Raw genomic sequence first — 21694 nt, forward strand, 5'->3', positions numbered from 1 at the left:
CAAACGCTATTTGTCATAGATTATCGTAAGTATTGCTGTTTGTTATTGGCGACGAAGCGTAAACGAAATACATAAAAGCATTTTTTTTTTACCTTATATATTATCGTCATATCTTCATAATAAAAAGGCTATTCAGTGGAGTAATTCCATATCAGTGAAATCAATTTTATCTATGCGAGGCAGCCAGCTGACAAAATGTACGTACGTATATGAAAATCAAATTATGGTAGCGTTCACAGCAAGATTATCTTTCGAAATTTTTATAGTACTATTCATGCTACGTAGTAATAATACGTAACATTAATTTTCAATACAAAATATCATCGTTATTTTGGTAGTGAATAATAGTTTAGAATTATCATACATACACTGCATTGTTATGGGTTTGTGCCAGTGATAAAAACAACCAAAATAACGTTCTCCTTTAAGTCGTCATATCTTCATAATAAAAAGGCTATTCGTGGAGTAATTCCATATCAGTGAAATCAATTTTATCTATGCGAGGCCAGCCAGCTGACAAAATGTAAGTACGTATATGAAAATCAAATTATGGTAGCGTTCACAGCAAGATTATCTTTCGAAATATTTATAGTACTATTCATGCTACGTAGTAATAATGTTTGGAATATATTTAACATTAATTTTCAATACAAAATATCATCGTTATTTTGGTAGTGAATAATAGTTTAGAATTATCATACATACACTGCATTGTTATGGGTTTATGGCAGTGATAAAACAACCAAAATAACGGTCTCCTTTAAGTCAACGCGTTTAGGAAAAACATGACATAGAATCGACTTTGCGACTTCGTTCACTTTGATATTTTTAACGATACAATAACTATCATTTGTACTACTAAAACCATCTTCACATAAGTAATTTTTCGTAAGATATGTGTTGTTGCAAAAGCTAGCTTATACATAAAAGGCTTTTATAATTTAAGTCATCTTAGATGTACATATGTACCCAAACTCATTGTGGGGAAATTTACTACTGTTTCCTCGGATATTGAAATACTTTAGCATCATTCAAACACTTTAATAATATAATGCATAAATACTAGGCTATACATATTTACATCGTATACAAATACTACATACAGTTATATACACATACTTTTATATACAAAGTTAACAGTTATATACACATACTTTTATATACAAAGTTAATCATATGAGTAGTGATCAGACGACAGCTGTGCACTGGACTACGTACGTACTACTTGGAAGATAAAACAAACAAAAATTTTGTTGTTGTTAGTCGCCGGGATAGATTAACATTTTTCCAGAGATTAAAGAGCTTAATTTTGTTTTGAAGGTATGTCAACCGCGTTAGTAAATAGGTATCATCTTCTAAGGAAATTTTTTTTTTCTCTCTCTTTTTGTGGAAGAATCTTCAAGCCATTTTGCATTCAAAGTAATGAGAAGGAATCATTATATTCTTCATGAAATCAGTAAAATACTTACACTAATAATAAAAACTAAAACTACGTACTGTATGCAAAACACATACATCATCGTTAGCTTCGTGTGTGTAAACGTTCATTCTAAGAAATTACAGAGTAGTATAACTAACACCTGATTGGTTGGTTGGTAGCCATGGAGATCTGTTATCCAATGACTGCCCTCTGCTTCTGTTCTATTTATAGACATATGCCATGGATGGCACTAGGTTTGAACGTTACCATGTTCGTGATTTTCTGACTGCTGACGGCAACAATTACTCAATAATTTTCTTTATATAATAATTCCTTCGTGAAAACAATAATATAATAACGCGGTTGACATACCTTCAAAACAAAATTCAGCTCTTTAATCTCTGGAAAAATGTTAATCTATCCCGGCCACTAACAACAACAAAATTTTTGTTTGTTTTATCTTCCAAGTAGTACGTACGTAGTCCAGTGCACAGCTGTCGCCTGATCACTACTCATATGACTAACTTTGTATATAAAAGTATGTGTATATAACTGTTAACTTTGTATATAAAAGTATGTGTATATAACTGTATGTAGTATTTGTATACGATGTAAATATGTATAGCCTAGTATTTATGCATTATATTATTAAAGTGTTTGAATGATGCTAAAGTATTTCAATATCCGAGGAAACAGTAGTAAATTTCACCACAATGAGTTTGGGTACATATGTACATCTAAGATGACTTAAATTATAAAAGCCTTTTATGTATAAGCTAGCTTTTGCAACAACACATATCTTACGAAAAATTACTTATGTGAAGATGGTTTTAGTAGTACAAATGATAGTTATTGTATCGTTAAAAATATCAAAGTGAACGAAGTCGCAAAGTCGATTCTATGTCATGTTTTTAACTTTAACGTATAGTGGTATGAAAAACACCAGTGTGTCGTAGAGATGCGTCATCAATATAGTGGTATGAAAATACCACATGGTGTTGTAGCGATACGTAATCACAAAGTACAAATCCTTTTCCCGGACCATCCTCAGAATTTTACGACTCTTCAACTTCAAGATCGATATGGTGAAATATATTATATAGTCATACTTATTGTTAAAATTCACAAGTTGAACTGCAAAACATTATTATATTTTGACTGTTATGTACATATATTTTTTGTGTTTTACGGAATGTTTGTTTTGAAAATAATACCTATTAGTGAACATATGGTATTAATTGTCCCACCTATTTATTATAGGTGATCTTAATTATCTCACATTCATTTAACAGTATTATATTAATATTTATTTAAATAAACTGTAATTAATAAATAACAATAATGAAAAACATAAAGGGAAAAAATGTTTTTGCTGCAGTAGTGGTGTTTGTTTGATTATGCATCTGACCTCACATTTCCGAAATCTGAAAAATTCCAAAAACCGAAACATCGGAATGTGTGTGTACTGCACATTTTTTTAAACACGCACACAATGTCTACACATTTACTGATACCCGTTGGTGAAAGACTCAAATTACAGTGCGTACGTATTTATTCCTGAGAGAGAGAAAGAGAGAGAGAGAGGAATGAGAGAGAGAGTAGAGAGAGAGAGAGCGAGAGAGACGAGAGAGGAGAAGAGAGAGAGAGAGAGAGAGAGAGAGAGAGAATGATTAAGGACTCCAAGGCGTGTTATTTTTACAATTATTTTATTATCATGGGATTTTTTTTTAAACTTGAGATTTTCTATTCAATTCTCGAGATTAATAAGAAAATTACCTAACTTGACTAGCATCACCACACATCTGAATGACTCGGCCATTAGCAGGCTAAACCACCAACCTTATGAACTTGCATGATACATGAGATACATGACAAAACACAAAACCACTGTTTATTGGTGAAAATTTGGGGGTCGCACGATATGGGAGATTGCACGTTATTCGAGTATATACGGTATGTGATTTTTTTTGAGCCTTTTATGGAACAAAATCTAGCAAGAAATTGCCATTCCCAGTTGGCAACACTGGCATACTCTCGTTTGTCCAAGGTTGGTTTGTTATTGTTATGAAATGTGGTGTGCGGCGCGTTCTTTAAATTGTACCCATATAAACGAGTTAATTATGTGGCATCCAAAAGCCCTGATTCTTTTACTCTTATGGGAAAGACGCCTAAAGGTCAGATTGAATGAAGTTTTTTTTACGTGGATTATACTATTAACGTGTTGTGACGAAGGGAAGAGATGTTTCGCTGCATACTGTTGGTAGCATTATCGTTATTATATTACTGGATTGCACTGCAAAATCGTCGCCATCTTTTATCAACATAGATTGTTGGTGAGTACCCATATGATTTACATAATTTTGATAGTTCTCTTACCACTCATCCTCTCTTTCCTTGTAAAAAAAAAAAAGAGGCCCACCATGCGTATGTAGGCTTCCAGCTGTAATCCCTAGGCTAGTAGGCTACATATGTACAGTAGTACATATACTACATTTATTTTTTAAGGCTAATTTTGTACAATAACTTTAAAACTGTCTTGAATTTAGTTTTAGGTGATAGTTGAAAACATATTTGGTGTTTGAAAACTTAAGTAGGCAGTTATAAACATTGAATAGTGGTCTTGGGTGGGTTAACTATTAAAGTAGGCAGTTTTAAGCAATTTTTGAGGGGGTATCAGGATAACACGGGTATTTACTTATCACGGGGGGTTCTGGGCCCTATCCCCCGTGGATAACGAGGCCCCACTGTAAAGCAATACAATTATACATTAGCTACACCACCGGTTTCTCAATCTTGGACTGGTGATCAAAAACATGCCATACACTGCTCATTATATACAGATTCTGAGATCTTGTTGTAGGAGAGTGGATAAAATCTCCTTTCTCTACTTCAACCCTGAATAGAGGTACTGTAGATGGTGCCCGCCTTACACTGCACAGTAAATAGTAGTATTGTACTGAAGGCTTTTTGTAGGATCCTTTCAATCCCTAACTACAAGGTTTATTTCTTTTTACTTCTATCCATACCTTATGGCCTCTATCACCTAACAGTCTACATACTTCATTTAACAATTTCACAAAATAATACGTACTAATAATTAAAAAACCTTAGCAAATATGACCAGAGAGAATTAATGAAAATAAAAACAGCCACAAAGTCACAATATGATATGCTTTGCAACTTAAAAATATTTTTTATATTGAATACCTACATGACTTTAACAATGCACAACTCTGACAGAAAAGCAATTCCACCAACACTTTATATTACAGTTAATTACTACTTACATTTTAGGTTTTGTAAGTGAGGTACTATCAAATGGTATCTATGTGAAGAAAACCATGTCACTGTTTAAAGTAAAATAAACCAAATTTAAGGACTTTAACTCCATTTCTTACCTCCCACAAAGCATCTGCATATTTTTTTATACCAAATAAAACTGGAAGTGATGTGTAATAAACAATGTTCGCCTTGTCCCGTTTCCCATGCTGGAAAGGAATACAATTCCTGATTAAATACTGTTATTTTTAAATATATTAATTGTCAGTAACTTAATTTTCCCAAGTATTCTATGCTTTAAAAGCTGGTCAATTAGATTTAATACCAATTATCAATTTGCAGGATGGAAAAATTCAAACAACAATAGATACTGTACGGTATACTTCTATTCTTTTCCAAAAATTTCATAAACATACTATGTATAGTTCAATTTTGATAAAAACATCCACTACTGACTACATTATAACCAGATACGTATAATAATCCCCTACAGATTATTCTAAAAAAAATCCAAAATCATTCCATATTTTGTTATGAGATCAAACACTTATTATAACATCTTACCTTTCTGAAGTATTCTTCTGATATGTACATAATTTTCTGGGGTGCCCCAGCACATTTAATGGGTGTATTCGGGAAGGTGAACAATGCATTACCTTCCTTGAAGTTTTTCAAACTCTTGAATGTTCTTTTCACAAATAAGGGAGAGTAATTGGAACATACTCCTGGTGTCTCCAATGCATCCAGTAAACCCTTGATCTGAAATAAAGTTAATGTAAAGTGTAACTCTAATTTCACTGGACAGCTTTAATTATGTACTATATACCAAGTTTCAATTCAAACAAGCAATTTTAACTTCAAAGATTTCAAATTTCATTCAATTGTTCTAGTAAAATTGACATGATAAATGAAAAAGGATGTTATTATCATTTTCGATTAATTAAATTTACGTCTTCTAGATACAGTATGGGCTATATCTATATTGTCTTACTGGCAGCTAGTATTCTGTAACTCAAGGAACAGGGCTATATCTATATTGTCTTACTAGCAGCTAGTATTTTGTAACTCAAAGCACATTCTGATTATGAATTAAAACTGGCAAAAGCTGTGCTTCCAAGGAGGTAATAAGCATCCTTTTACTGCCAATATGAGCCCTGTTACCTCACATACTTATTAAGTTTCAAGCTTTTTTCTTAATAAAAATTCTATGTATCTTAACAAATAATAAACCACAGCCTTACTACAAATGGTTACTTCATGCCATGTAAAGCTTTTCAACTGGTTATCAAAATCCTAATGCCTACCACACACAGTAACCATGCACTTTTGAAGCTTTTGAAACTGTTTATGAAAATCTAACTCCTACCACAAAATAACAATTCCATTTTAAAGCTTTTTGAATTGGTTATTCCAATCCTAATTCCAACCACACTAACTATTCTGCTCAAGTAAACAATCTCAACTGTTTATTTGGGTAGAACTGTTAGTGTGGTAGGCGTTAGGGTTTTGATATCCAGTAAAGAAAGCTTCAACGTGCATAAAGTAACCATTTGTGACAGGGTAAATTAATGAAGAATTTAGTGAAAAGATTACATATAAACCAGCCAATTGTTATAGAATGTGTAACTTAATAATCTGGCTGCCACTCCCACGACCACTACAAAAATTTGCTGTGAATGACATCTAAGATGATTGAGTGGCATCTTAGGCAAATTGCATAATTAACTTGCTATGCAATTGATTTTAACTTGAACAATGATGATGTAACTACTATAACCAAAGCAACAAACTTTTTTTTTCTGAGGGTTCTTTTAATGAGTTTTTGAGCCTTAAGTATACAGTGCAGTATTGGTATCCTTAAGCAAGAACAATGTGGGAAATAGAGGAGTGAGGAATCAGGTTGGCAGATGGGGTTATGGAATTTACAAGAATGGATATGCTTTTCATGAATGGATATGCTTTTCATGAATTCAAATTAATACAAGAGAATTTTTCTCTGGAAAGGAAAGGATGAAGAACAGTTTCAAATAGGTATATTATCTAGCCACTGATATGTTTACCAAAATGATAAATTTTTAATCAATTTGTATCTTTCATAGCTAACAAACCCAAGGTCTTAACAATAGGATAATCTTCTTGCACCAGCTTGAAACTAGTTAAAAACAATCAGATTGTAAACCAAGAAGAGGTGGAAGCTGGTCACCGACCTACACTATACCATGTCTGGTACTGTAGTTTTATTATCATTATAAATTTAAAAAGACCAACACCGTAACATTTCTAGATTAACAGGGCTCAACAAAATATTTGTCCTTAAATGAGGGGTGAAAATTGAGGCAAGTTCAAGTTAAGAAACTGGATACCTCAGTGAGTAAAGGTCAATGTAAGGTGTGTGTGAACTACACTGATAATGTAAATACTGTACTGTAAATGACCTGAGTGGCAAGTGCTAAGATCACTTGATGTACAAAAAGTACAATGATGACATGAGGTGTGGATCTGAGACATCAATCCCAGGAATTTAAAAGTAGTAGCAGTCTCCAACAAAAGAATTTGGAAAGGGCTGTCTTATAGACTTCATTGGCAAAAAATAATAGAAATGACTCAACCTGAGGTTAATGAAGCAAACCACTAGCAAAAGAAGGGTGCAAATGCAGCTGATGCATTACAACATAAATTCTTAGATAATTTACCCATCAAGTGAGGAAGTAATACAAGTACATATTAAATCAGGGGTTTGTGTGTACAACTCTTAATATACCCAAATATAATTCAACTGTATACCAAAGCTTTTTGTATATTCTTCACCTATTTCATGGCCATCATATCTCATAACTGTAAAGTAGAACAAATTTTCTTATAAATGAATCAACAAACACTACCTTGTAATTTAAAACTAAAACATACTAGTACATACCTTATCAAAATTTAACTGTATACCAAGAGCAACTACAAGATATTCATAATTTATCTCCTGGCCATCATTTGTTATTACTTTGTTGTTGTGAGGGTCAAAACTTACAACTTTTTCTTTAATCCAGTCTGCTTTTTTTGGTAAAACCTGTAAAGAAAATTATAGCAATTAATGTCCATAATACATATTTAGAAACTGGTACTGTACAGATCCACAGATTACATAATCTGAGAGTAGAGAATATGATATTTAAGCAAAAACAAATGTTAAAAGTAGTACAAGAAAAGAACACTACAGCTGCATTCCTAAACCTAAACGTGTCCTCTACACTATGCAGTACGTACAGCATAGTTTCCTTTGAAACTATATTCAGTTGCATCATCACATACATGTAGTGGGGGAGCTGTGTTAGGTCCCGTGTACATTTCACCTCACCTTAGTTTGACTTTTGATCTTGCAAATATGTTGTCTCAGGATGTTATAAAATGAGGTGGCATGTTTAATCTCATGGTCATTTGTCTGCCACAGTGAATCAAAGATGGCAGCCATTTTGGACTGTCTCCAGGTGGGTCAACAACAAATCTTTGCAAAAGAATCTTAAATAATAATTATTTACTTTGGCAAGGTAAACTAATTTAACTAGACTAATTTGCTAATATTTAACAAACAATAAGCAAAGATGTACCAAATAATATCAAATGTCAAACTGATTGTCATGAAAGTGCACATAGGACTTAATTCGGCTCATGTGGTAAAAATATACACATTTGTATGATTACATAAAAAGCAATTGAGAAATTAAGTGCTCAAAAAAATTGCTTTTATCCCCTACTTCCAGATGCTAATGTAAAAAGAATGTCTGATAATTCATCTGGACCATTGTCTACCATACACCTCATTCATCTTTGCTAGTTATGAACTTTTAACATTGAATATACTAATGATTATTTTAAACATCCTTTCTATCAGACTGAAATCATCTTGGTACGAAGACATGATTATTCAATTGTACCTTTCTATGTTTTTGATGATTAACATCCACCTTAATTCTAATTTCAGTTAGTACTTTATTCAACAATTGGAAATTGAAAAACATGATGATTGATTACTTCAGTGATAGTATCTGCTCCACATGTCCTAAAGACAGGCGAAAATCTACAACGTTCTTTTCGGCTGAAATACAATCTGAAGATACTGCAGAGACTTTACAGAAGACTTGCACCAAAATTAACAGAGTCGACAGATTTCTTTTTAAACTGCTTTGCTTTAGACGAGACTGTTAGAAAATTTTTCTTCTCTCATCTTGAAGAAATTTGCTAAACTTTTTTATTCCATCTCAAACCCAAGGAAGAAAAACCACACCTTCACCAGCCTAGATTAATTATGACTTAAATAAAGAGACTAAGTTCTTGTGAATCATTGACTGTGCTCACTTAAGAAACTTTGATCTTCTAACTTTGCTAAGATCTGAAATAATGCCAATCTCCTCCTATGTACCGTAAATCAAAAAAGGCTTATTTTGCTATTGTGCTAAAGAAATTGCTTCCTAAGGAGACACCATCATTACTACCATCAACTGTGTATCGTTGCAGAATTATCATAAAACTTCATGGGGCATGCCATGAAAGTTCCAATGAAGTAGATGAAACTGAAAACAGAGACTTTGCACAAAATTTGTGGAATTCTTTTCAATATCATTCAAGTACACACAGTTGCACTGACATTGTATTTGATTTGGACAACGATTGGAGTATATATTAAAGGCAGAGAGCGTAATTGAAGGAAGCCGAAGGTGTAGTAACGTACATATCTAACTTGGATCAGCCTTTATCCGTTGAGATGGATAAGTTTTTGGCCCTCTCGGAGAACAAGGTTGCACTTCAACAAGTTTTCATTCAATGGGTCAGGGAAAACATTACTGACAAATGCCTCTTCTTGGGTGGATCACATAAGACAGAGAAACAATGTGTTTCAGTATCATAAATGGCACAATCAAAGCTGAGCAACTACTTACATGATCTCATAAGGAAGCAGATGATCGTACATTGTTTCACGTTAATCATGCACTCAAAGTTGGGAGATTTAATTCCATTGTCATTACATCTCCAGACTCTGAAGTATTTGTGTCTGCAATACTCCACTATAGTAAATTGAGAAGCTTTGACTTGGAGGAACTCTAGTTCATAGCTGGCCACAGCCAGTCTAGAAGAGTAGTTCCCATTCACTACTTGTTAGGACCATGGACTTGGATCTTGTAGATATATTGCCTGCAATCCCCACACTCTGTGGGTGCGACAATACTAGCGAAATACCTAGGTAATAAAACAAAAGCTTTCATCAAAGGGAAAAAAAAGTGTTACAATCTCTTGTGCAACTTTGGAAAAGAAGAAATTAATGATGAGATCATTACTAATGCTGAGAAGTTCCTTCTCAAATGAATAACATCATGTGATGTGGAGTGTTTTGATGAGCTTTGCTTCATCATTTATTTGATATAAAGTGATTTCCTCCTACATCTGCTTGTATCAAGCAGCATATTCTAAGGGCCTACCTGCAGTGCTACATGTGGCTTCATGCTCCATTCATTAAAGATATTCTGCTGAATCCACTCACCTATGGATCCATGCTCTCTGATGTCAAACATTTGTTACCAGTAATCATGGCAGAAGCACCCATTCCAGAGGAGTTCCCGGCTCGTAACTCTTAAAAGTGTCCGACCAAAAGTTTGCTCATGTCAACAGAGGGAAATAACATGTTGCCATTTTTGCAGATATGAAGCCAATTCATTATGCAAATACCCACTGAATCCAGAACAACCATGAAAGGACAGAGCAACATCATTAACACCAGCAAGTACTACTACCCTGTATGCACATCAAATGGTGTTCAGTTTTTTATTTGTATTACTATTAGTGATGAAGTATCTAAATATGAAGATACTGTACATGTTATTTCTGGGCTCAGCCGTGTCGCTCCCGTGAACAAGGACAGTACTATATTGATGTTGCAAGGAGACACTGACCTCCCTACAGCTATTGCCTGATATTTAAGATCCTCCAAGGACTTAAGGTAAAGCTTTGGAAAACCCAGTGCGACTGCCGACCAGTATATTTCTTCAGATCATCAAAGTTCATATATTTGAAGAAATTTACAGAAGTTGTTATAGCCCGAATAGCACGCGCTTTGGGAAAGGACCCTGGGCTGACTTCCTTGGTAAAATACAAAAACTGCTGCGTAATGCCCTTTAGGGATATGGTACCACACCGCCCCACATGAAAAGGAGGGGGGGGGGGAGGGGGGGGGGGGGCCTTCGGAAAAGGTAGATGTGCTAGATAAATAGTCCTTAGGGGTTTTAACAGTACATAAAGATGGATGTTGCGGAAGCGGAACAACCTTCCAAGGGGATCGCCTTACCAAAGGGTTCTCATTCTTAGCCATAAAATAATTATTTGGTGAAAGCAACACGTAACCCGAGGGAAGGAATTCTATATGCCCTTGGCCACTAGATAAAGATGACATCTCCGATGTTCTGGCACCTGAAGCCAGACTTAATAAAAACAGTGCCTTACGCAAAAGGGTTTGGCAATCACATTTGAAGTTGTCTGTTTTAGAGTCTAACCTGAGACCATCGTTAAGAAACCATGACACTGACGACGGCCTTTGAATGGGCCGCAGGCGTGCACAAGCCCTTGGGATTGAGGTGAAATAAGACTCAGTTAGATTTATACCAAACCCGAGAAGAAAATCTTTTCGGAGCTGACTTAGTGGTTGTTATTGTGGCAACTGCCAAGCCTTGTTCGAATAAAGGCCTGAAGAATGTTATAGTCACGTTCATTGTCATTACTTTGACATTGATTTCCTGAGAAATGTAGGCAATTGTTTAACTGCTGAATCATACTGGCGAAGTGTAGATTCTCTTTTGTCTGACTCCAAGAACAGAATGTTCTGTGGATCAATGTCCCCTACCCTCCTACCTGCAAACTTCATGAAATCCATAAAGATAGGGTTTTGTGAAGACCTGAGGAATCGAACACAGTCACGTTTGAACTTGTTGCGTCAGCCTCAAAGCCCGGAGAGGGTGATGAAGACCTAGTTCTAGGAGAAGGAGAAACCAATTGTTCTTGGGCCAGTAAGGAGCTATGAGAGCCACCTGACCTTTGAAGGATTTCAACTTGTGCAACACCTTCAGGAGAGGGTTTCACTGGAGGGAATAAATAAACCTCCCTCCACTGGTTCCAATCTATATTCAGGGCGTCCGTAGCGTATGCTAGAGGGTCCATACTTTGGGCTACGTAACAAGGCAGCTTGTGGTTTGCCCCTGTAGCGAACATATCTACTTTCAGACCCGGGACTCTCCTACAAACCCCCTCGAAGGGTTCCTGGTCCAGTGACCATTCTGGCTCCAGGGGGACTGACCGGGACAATGCGTCTGCTACTACATTGTGGACTCCTGCCAGATGGGTAGCCGATAGATGCCAGGTGTTCTTGTCAGTTAGAGAAAAAATTGCTATCACCCTGTGGTTCACATGACTGACTTGGACCACCTCTGTTTATACCATGTATCACTACTGCACTGTCGAGAGCCAATCTGATATGAGTCTCCTCCGGAGGACGGAGCTTCTTTAAGGTCAGAAACACTGCCATAGCGTTCCAGGATGTTGATGTGAAGCTTTTGGAACTGAGGTGACCAAGTTCCCTGAACCTTGTAGTGCTGTGAATAACCTCCCCAACCTGATAGTGATGCGACTGTATGCATCAGTAGGGACGGGGGAGGGAACTGCAACTGTAACTCTTTGGCTATTGCCCATGGACGTAGACGTTCCTTGGGAATCAGAGGTACCCGGCCGAACTTGTCACGACACTTGGCATTGGCCTTGAACGTCAAACTCGATTGATGTCCTTGAGCTTGGCTTTCAACAGAACGTCTGTGACTGACGCAAATTGGAGCGAGCCTAGGATCGTCTCCTGATTCCTTCTCGAAGCCTTTTTGCCTTTTAAGAATTGGCTTGTTACCTTGGCATCCCCTTCCCTGATGGAATGGAAAGGTTGTGTGAATCCAAGCCCCAATGGAAACCTAGCCACTGGAACTTGGATTCTGGGGCCAATCGGGACTTGGTCCTGTTGATCTTGAACCCTATATATTCCAGGAAAGATATGACCCCGTCCATGGCCTTTCCTAAACTTGTCTTTGACCATCTCCCAGATTAGCCAGTCGTTTAGGTACGCCACTACCAATAAAACCTGAGACCTTAGCTCCTGCACCACTACCTCCGCCAGTTCCAGTGACCCTGAAAACTTGGGGTATATTCAGCCCAAAGGGCATCTTGAAGGGCATCACCTTGAAGGAATAAGCTTCTTTTAACTAAAAGTTTGAAGCCCAGGAATGGATGGGAGTGCTGAGCCGTCGGGACATGAGAATAGGCGTCTGTAAGACCTATAGAGGTGGTGACGCCCCCACGGGGAAGTAAGGCCCTTACCTGAGAGATGGTCAGCCTTTAGAACTTGTCGCAAGGAATGTACAAGTTTAAACGGGACAAGTCTAAGATCACCTCCTTTGGTCGGTCCCTTTCTTGGGACACTGAATAGACGACTTTGACATTTGAAGTTCTTTGTCCTGGAGGACTGCTCCCTTCTGGAGAAGGTCCCTGTTCCCTGGGGTAATCCATCAACCCTTGGGTTGGATGCTGATAGATAGATACTATGTTTTCCGCCCAGCTGCTGAACTCCCAACGATGTTAAAAGAGATACAGCCTGCCTCCTATTTATATGATGAGGGTCGGGTTCCTTTCCTGACCATACACCTCTCGCTCGCCCTTGGGCTCCGGTTCCTCCACTCTGACGAAAGGGGGAACCTGTTGGCTAGCCGACGGCGAAGGGAGACAAATTGAGGCTGTTGCCGAGGCTGAGTCTTAGAAGATGAAGGTTGGGGAACTTGCTGAATTAGTACAGCTTATAGCACAGGGTGCTGTTGCGGAACTTGGAAAGGTTGGTACCTTCTTTGACTTTTCCTAGTCCTAAAACTGGAGGAAGAAGACTCTTAATATCCTTTTGAAAGGGATGCCCCAACGCAATCTGATGCTTGATTAAAATGTGATGCCTCATTCTGAACCTCGTTTCCTGCCGAAGCTGGAAGAGATCTGCACCCCAGATTGAGGAAGCCAGAAGCTGTTGGGTTCATGCCTGATCGTAGCCTCGGATAGAACATGCTTCTTGCCATTTCTCTTAGTAACCGCAAAGCCGTACGAGGCACATTGCATGCTTAAAAGTAACTACTCCGCAATGACCTTATACAGCGGTTCATGAGCATACTCCAGAAACCGCCGGTCTCTGTCCATCACTAGAGAGTTAAGAGACCTTGCAAGACGTGTCCTAGCATCAAATCCGGCTTGGATCAGTGCGTCTGACAGAGGCGCTCACTAAACAAGTTGATTGCACAGTTTGGCTTAAGCTTGCCTGCCGAGAATGTAGCCAGCAAACTTCCCACAAACTCTCTCTACCTTGGGGGTAGCAATGATGTGGAATCTGTCTCGCTAAGCTGGGGCTCTTCCCGAGTCACTGCCTGAAGGGTAAATCCTGCTACCTTTGATGTAAAAGGTAAGGAGTTCCCGTCATGTTGTTACCTTAGTATTTGAGCAGATCCACTTCTAGGCTCCATATCTATACTTGATGAGCCTGATTGCTAGAAAGGATAACAGTCCCCTTGGAGACCTTGTCCTTTCTAATCGAAGCTGGCCTCCATAAGCCTAACATAAGCTATAAATGGTGGCCATAACCTTTCGGGAAATAACTCTAAATCCTCGAGTCTATGTGTACCACAACCTTCTACAGTCAACATCCCGCTGACAAACGGAGCGAAGTTCACTACCCTCCAAAAATCACCAGGGTGGAACGGAGGGAACGTGGACCCGTCAGGCATGCTCTGACCTTGCACCAAATTACTAGGAGGTGCCGGAACTGCCGACTCCTGTCTGAGACCTGCAATCCGGGAGTCCTGTGCACGTAAACGTTTAAAAATTTAAAAACACCCTTTCAAACCTTGCTGCGACTGAACTGACTAAGCTAGCAACGACTACTGGCCTCCTGATTTAAAATATTCGTGTTGAACAGGTCTTTGCCGACTAAAGGGGAACCTTCCAGCGCTCCCTACGGTACCTTATGAGGTATCCGGACCTCTAGACGTTGCAGGGATGGGACTTGAGGGGCAATGGGAAGAGTTCTCTCCTTGAGGCCTTGGATCTCATCCTAGGTTTAATATGTGTATGAACCTCTGGAACCTGCCCAGGCCTTGGCTTTGTGTTGATTGGCTTTTAAGCAAGGTTTTACCCGAAGGTTTTCTCTTTAATCTAGGAATCACAGAGAAGGAATGCGACCTGGGAGGGGGCAAACCTCCTGTGAAACCCATGAAGGAATTTGGAGTAAGGAAAGGGGAGGAAGAATCAGAGTCACTCGAGGAAAGACCCCAGTGACCAACTAGGCTAGCCTCATTAACACTGTTACCTGTAACCATATCTAGTGTAATGGGCAAATCCTCTAGTTCAAGTGAGACTTCTTCCAAACCAATGGTCTGGCAATTCTGCCTCTTGCTGTTCCATAACTGAATCTTGAATTTATTTGATAATTGGTGCTGCGACTTTTGGGTCAACGTATCCGGCAGCTTTCCCGGCTGGGGAGGCTGCCATATCTTGAGGTAGCATAAAAAGGCTTAGCTACCCCTACGTTCTGTCCAAAACCTCCAACCCAGACCTTGAGGGTGGAGAGTGCAGCATGCTTAACAGACTGCTCTGTCTGTAATGCAAGGAATGTGCAATTTCGAGTAAAATCTTTGAACATTATGCTTACATAGTTGATTAATTAATGTAATTTAATTTACAGAAATTTTAAATTTTAATTATTTATTTATTTATATAGTAATTTATTTGATTATTATTTAGTTATTTATTTTATTTTATTTGTTTATTTAGTTATCTATTTATTTATTTATTATTATTATTATTATTGTTTATTTATTTATTTATTTTTTTTATTTTATTTCATTTTTTTTTAACACTAATCCAAGTAGTGAATATAATTCCATCACAATATGTATAGAACAAGCAGTGCGGTAACTTATCGAACAGGTAACCTGTTGTACAAGTCGTAGCAGGCAAAGCCGTTTACGTGATGCCAGACTACGGAACCGGTAAGCAATACTGCGCACGGGGCATGGTTCCGGCAAACATCATGGTTGCACAGATCCTGTAGATCGGCAACCAGACACTGAGTGGCCTGTAAGTGCAATAATATATGAGAACAATTGCACAAACTATAGGATTATTATGATAATAATGTCATATGCCGGAGCATGCCGAACTGAAATAATATATATATAAAAAATATATATGTATATATATATTCATATTTCTGGGCTCAGCTCGTGTCGCTGCACGAAATATCCTTTAATCTATTATTTCTAGGGTAAAAAAATGTACTAACACATACCAGAGAATAAATAAATAAAGAAAAAAAGTCAGTATAAACTGACTCGCTCACCCCCCCAGAGGGTGTCGGTATGAACACTATGGCGAGTGAGACCACTACCACGAGCCAAATGCCAATAGAATTCTCCCACTACAAAATCCCCCAAGAGGAGAGCCGACCCACAGAGTGGGCAGCACCAACTACTACTACTCCATCCCATGCTGCCGACTGCTGCGCCTCTGGTGGCCATCCTTTTCAGTTAGCGCACACGATACACACGTGCCATTTTCTTCTCTGTGTTTTTGTGCCCTTTCCTTTGGATTTTATTACCATGGAGCGTGCAGCCATCGCAGCAGCTAAGTTAAGTACTCAGTGTTTATTGCTAATTGGTTTTTCCGGCCCTGAGCACGTATTTGCCGTTTTTTAGGTATAAATACGATCTCTAGGTCGGAAGCAATGGCAGCATGGTTCTGCCTCGTGGTGGGTCCGTTCTGGGTCGCCCATACCCAGAACATCCCCTTGCTTTTGTACGCTCTATTTTAATTATCCGCTTTGTTTAGGGTACGGTCTACACGGTTTTGTCATGCATGCATGTCTTTTACCTTATGTAGGCTCTTCCATCCAGACCCTAGCCACGGCTCTTAGTATCGGCCTCGGCTAGCTTTGAGTGGTAGCCTTGCCTTCGGGTTAGTCGTACACTCCTGGATTTTTTCTCCTACTATTTTATTTTCTTTCTTTCATTTTATTATTCATTTGTATTATTTATGTGATATTGTTAGGTTAGTTAGGCGTCTGGCTCACTTAGCCTAGGTCATGGCCATTGGGCCTTTATGTTACGCTTTTCAGCTCGGGTTGCTTCCCGATAGCATCTCTCTGATCAGTTGGTTTTGTTCTAGGCTTAGTTGTTGTTTTCTCATCGCCCCGTGGTCACTATGTGATACGAGGCCAAGCCAGACGCCCTGTCCAGTCACCTTTCCCCCCTCCCGCTCTTCCATAGGGTCGGGGGGGGTGGGTAGGCCTGCCCATGCTCGCTCCACATACCCGAGCCTGCCTCCCTCTCTCCCCCCAGGCGGAGGGGGTAGAGGGACGGGACAGACCCAGACTGGACTCGACCTCTCCGGCTTCTCGGTCCGGTCGGATGGTAAGGTGGGGGGACTGGCCTTTCCCCCCCTCCATTACTACTCCGTCGCTCCGTTACTAGCCCGAGTCTGTATGCCCCTTGCTCTTTTCCTTACTAGGGCTCCTTTACCACCGGAGACCTGGCATCCAGCGGAAAGGTGCTAGTCTACCCCACGGGGTGGACCGGAACATGCAGTCGGTCCCTTCTAACCTCTCCGTTTCACTGAGTTATACACTCCGCCACGCACTGGACTTAGTCCGGTACGTTCGAGCTTTTAGGTTTAAGATCTATTATGTTAAACTAGTAAGTTTATCTTAAGTACCTTAAACCATCCCCCTCCCTTCATGTTTCACCGGGTACCTCCGGGGTTATAGCCTATTCAGGCGATTAAGGGAGGGGCTATGCCCAAATTTTTTCCGAGCTCCGGCATGCAACGGAGTGCTTCTGTCCTTTAGCCTGTAAGTGATATTCTTTAAGATAACTCATGTGTCTTTTCACTTACAGACCACAACTGTGAGCATCCGGGATGCGCCGCCACACTTCAACGAACCCATGTGGACACGAAGTTTGGACCGGTCCCATGCTCCATGCGCGACTCCGCACGGGGACATCCAGGTCTGGTACCATGAAACGTGTACCATATGTTACGATCTGGTGAGCCAGCTTTTAGACGGGGTAAGTATTCCATCTCCGGTAGCTGGTCCTCATCTGTTATAGTGCTTAAGTTTTACATCAATCACTCTAACTTAAGGTAAATTCAAGGGCCTTATAGCCCCTATAATTTTAAGTTATGCTTTAAGTTAGCTTTAGTTTTTAAGTTATTCTTAAATCTAATCAATACCCTCTCTCCAGGCGCCGGCCGTGAGGGATACCGCACTGGCAACCCTGCGGGCCTGGGTCGGCGGTTTCGGGAAGAACGCCGCCAAGGGTATGCCCTACATCCTGGAGAAAAGGTTGGCGGTACTAATCTTCCCCGGAGGCAAGGCGACAGGATACGTCGACCCAGTAGAGGCGGCCCTGACTATCGCCTTCATCCAGCAACAGCTGGCTGCCTCATTGACTGACCAAGGCCAGGACATCTCCTCGGAAGTCGCGACGTTGGATATTAATGTAGAACCTATGGTAGGTGTGGACGACCTGTTGGTCGAGGTAGGTAAGGTGGACACCCAAGGGATACCCTTGGGTGCAACTGCTTCTTCTACTCCTGCAACCTCTCCATCCTTCCAAGGCTTTACGGTAACGAATTATATACCCTCCTGACGCTTCAGTTAGACCCAAGGTCAAGGGTCAAGCAGTGAATCATTTGACGAAGACGTCGTCGTCGTCTAAGAAGACGGCTTCGGCGTCATCCTCTTCTCGTAAGTCTCCGGCTAGGAATCCCGGAGCAGAGAGATCTAAAGCTTCGGGGTCCGGCTCTAAGTCCTCGAGGAGTAAATCCTCCAGAGAGAGATCTCACACTCCGGCGGAGTCGTCAGTTCCGCTACCCTTGGTTCCAATTCAGAGCCACCCTCCACCTCCGCAGCAGCTCCGGCTTTGGACTCCAATGCTGGTCTGTTACAACAGGTGGGCGACCTGGTTGGGTCTCTGAAAAGTAGCATGGAACAAATGATCTCTCGGTTGTCGGATAGGATTACCTCTCAAGACAGCATTATAGCCGGACTGAGCCAAGCTCCTCTAGCCTCTCCACCACCTTTCAATACAGGTGGAGCCCAGCTTCCCCAGTATGACTCTCTACCTCCGTTCTCAATGAACAACCCTTGGAGAGTAGCGTCATACGCCCCCTTCCAAGACGGACTCATTTCTAACCCGGAATGTGGAACTCGGAGGATCGAGGACTTCGAGTTCTACCCGGAAGACCTTCAGCCTCCGTTCATCGGCTACGCAAGGCTCACCGCCTCAGCCATGACTCGGGATGATAAAGTACCAAAGGAGACAGTCCTCTATTCACGTGGACCAGGCTCAGAGAGAATGGCTCAGGTGTCTAGAGGACATGGATTGTTCCAATACGAAAATCCAACCTTTCAAGAGTCCGTTTACGATCTTTACGATGGATGAGAGTACCCCGCTCCCTTTCCTGACAAAGATCGCGACGTCTACCATTCCAGCGGCCCAGAAGGGGGACCCATGCCTCAACTGAAGGAAGCAGATCCTACATCTCCGTTACTTCCTTCAGCCGGAGAATTGTGGGAAGACTTACCTAACACCTTCTCAGCTGGCAAACTCAAACCGGACTGTGCTATGGAGCAGTTTGGTGAGAAGCTACCTAGGCTTCCAGATAGCCTTATTCAGGCAGAATTTGACGCCAAATCGCGGTTAGCCAGATCTATTAATTCCATGGCTATGACCGAGGTGGCTACCATAGCCTATGGGTCAGAACCGCTCTTCAAGCTTATGACCAAATCCCTGACTCAAACGGTACAGTCAGATATGTTTGAGTTTGCCACTGCTAGGACGAATTGTAGGAAGCATGTCCTACAAGAAGCAACTATTCGGCACGAGCCGAATAGGTTACTTGCGTCGAGCATCTGGGGAGCAGACCTCTTCCCAGAAGCGATGGTGAAGGAGGTTCAGTCAGAGGCTACGAGGTTGAACCAGAGCCTTAAGGACCGTTGGGGTCTTACGGCCAAGAGACGGCAAGATCTAGCAGCTAGGTGGGGAAGGGTCAAAGGAAACCTAGACGTTTCCAGCCCTACCAGAAAAAGCAGCCACGCTTTTCTCAGCAAGTTCCGGCTGTTCCCTTAGTGCAAACAGCCCAACCTTCCACCTCAAAGGCTCAATCACAGCCGATTTACGTTATCTCCCTCAGCCTCAGCCTCCACTCTTACGCCCTCTCTCCAGCTTACAATCAAGCCTTCGAGAGTCAAGCTTCACAGAAGTATGACCGCTCGGGTAAGGGAGGCAGAGGTAAGCGATCCTTTCGTGGGAGAGGATCGGGAGGTCCCTTTAATAGGGGAAAAAACATTTCAGGGGAGGCCGAGGAGGCTACCAGAACCAATGAGGAATTTCAGGTAGGAGGGAGGCTGTTTCACTTTCGCCACCGGTGGAACTTCAGCAAGTGGGCTCAGAGCATTGTGGTCAAAAAGGCCTGGGTTGGAGCTGGTTAACGAACCCACCCCCATCCAGACCTTTCCGCCAACTTCCTTCCAAGGAACTGACGGAGTATGCGGAGGATCTCCTTCAGAAAGGAGCTATAGCGAGAGTCAAAAGGTTAAAATTTCAAGGACGCTTGTTCAGCGTGCCAAAGAAAGGCTCACAAAAAAGAAGGGTAATCTTAGACTTGTCCCGCTTAAACTTAGCCATTCGCTGCGACAAGTTCAAGATGCTCACGATCTCGCAGGTACGGACCTTACTTCCCCGTGGGGCCGTCACCACCTCTATCGATCTTACAGACGCTTACTATCATATCCCTATTGCAAGACACTTCCGTCCGTATCTGGGCTTCAAGATAGGAGACCAGACATTCTCCTTCAAGGTAGTTCCTTTCGGGCTCAATGTAGCACCCAGGGTGTTTACGAAGCTGGCGGAAGTAGTAGTTCAACAACTCGGATCGCAAGGGATTATGGTAGTAGCGTATCTCGACGATTGGTTGATCTGGGCTTCAACAGTCGAGGAATGCAACAGAGCAACACTGAAAGTAATTCAGTTCCTGGAATACTAGGCTTCAAGATAAACAGGACCAAGTCAAGACTCACCCCAGAGTCAAACTTTCAGTGGCTAGGCATTCAATGGAATCTATCCTCCCCATACTCTGTCGATTCCATCATCCAAAAGAAAGGAAATAGCGAAGTCAGTCAAACAATTTCTGAGTCACAAACTGGCATCAAGAAGATCCCAGGAAAAGGATCTTGGGTTCTCTCCAGTTTGCATCAGTGACGAACATCTTAATGAAAGCCAAACTGAAAGACCTAACCAGAATCTGGCGCTCACGAGCAAATGTCAGGTCCAGGGACAAATTATCCTCAGTCCCTCTGATTCTAAAGAATCGACTCCGACCGTGGGCGAAAGTCAAGAACTTGTCGGTGTCAGTGCCCCTTCAGTTTCCTCCACCAGGGATAAACCATCCACACAGACGCATCATTAAGCGGTTGGGGAGGATATTCCCAGTTCAAAAAGGTTCAAGGAACGTGGTCACCTCAGTTCCGTCAGTTCCATATAAACGTACTGGAAGCAATGGCAGTGTTCTTGACTCTAAAAAAGTTACGCCCGCCAAAGTACTCCCACATAAAGCTAGTCCTGGACAGCGCAGTGGTGGTACATTGTGTAAACAGAGGAGGCTCCAAGTCACGTCATCTAAATCACGTCATGGTAGCCATCTTCTCCCTGGCGGACAAGTTCAGTTGGCATCTCTCCTCCACTCATATAGCTGGAGTGAGAAACGTCATAGCAGATGCTCTATCCCGATCAGTACCTCTAGAGTCGGATGGTCACTGGACAACAGTTCGTTCCAATGGATTCTTCAGAGAGTTCCAGGTCACAGGTGGATCTCTTCGCATCTCAAACGAAC

General features: G+C 40.9%; 1 protein-coding gene across 1 annotated transcript in view; it reads right to left on the reverse strand.

The window, feature by feature from the left end:
- LOC135216319 (sulfide:quinone oxidoreductase, mitochondrial-like) overlaps positions 1 to 21694 on the reverse strand; it is a 144815-nt gene that overhangs the window by 38514 nt on the left and 84607 nt on the right. Inside the window, exons 5-7 of the mRNA XM_064251491.1 lie at positions 7617 to 7760; positions 5264 to 5458; positions 4819 to 4908 (exon numbers count right to left, since the gene is read on the reverse strand). Coding sequence (XP_064107561.1) covers positions 4819 to 4908; positions 5264 to 5458; positions 7617 to 7760 — 429 coding nt within the window. The remainder of the gene's footprint in view (positions 1 to 4818; positions 4909 to 5263; positions 5459 to 7616; positions 7761 to 21694) is intronic.

This window comes from Macrobrachium nipponense, chromosome 6 (assembly GCF_015104395.2).
Source record: "Macrobrachium nipponense isolate FS-2020 chromosome 6, ASM1510439v2, whole genome shotgun sequence".
In the NCBI taxonomy this organism is placed as follows: domain Eukaryota; kingdom Metazoa; phylum Arthropoda; class Malacostraca; order Decapoda; family Palaemonidae; genus Macrobrachium; species Macrobrachium nipponense.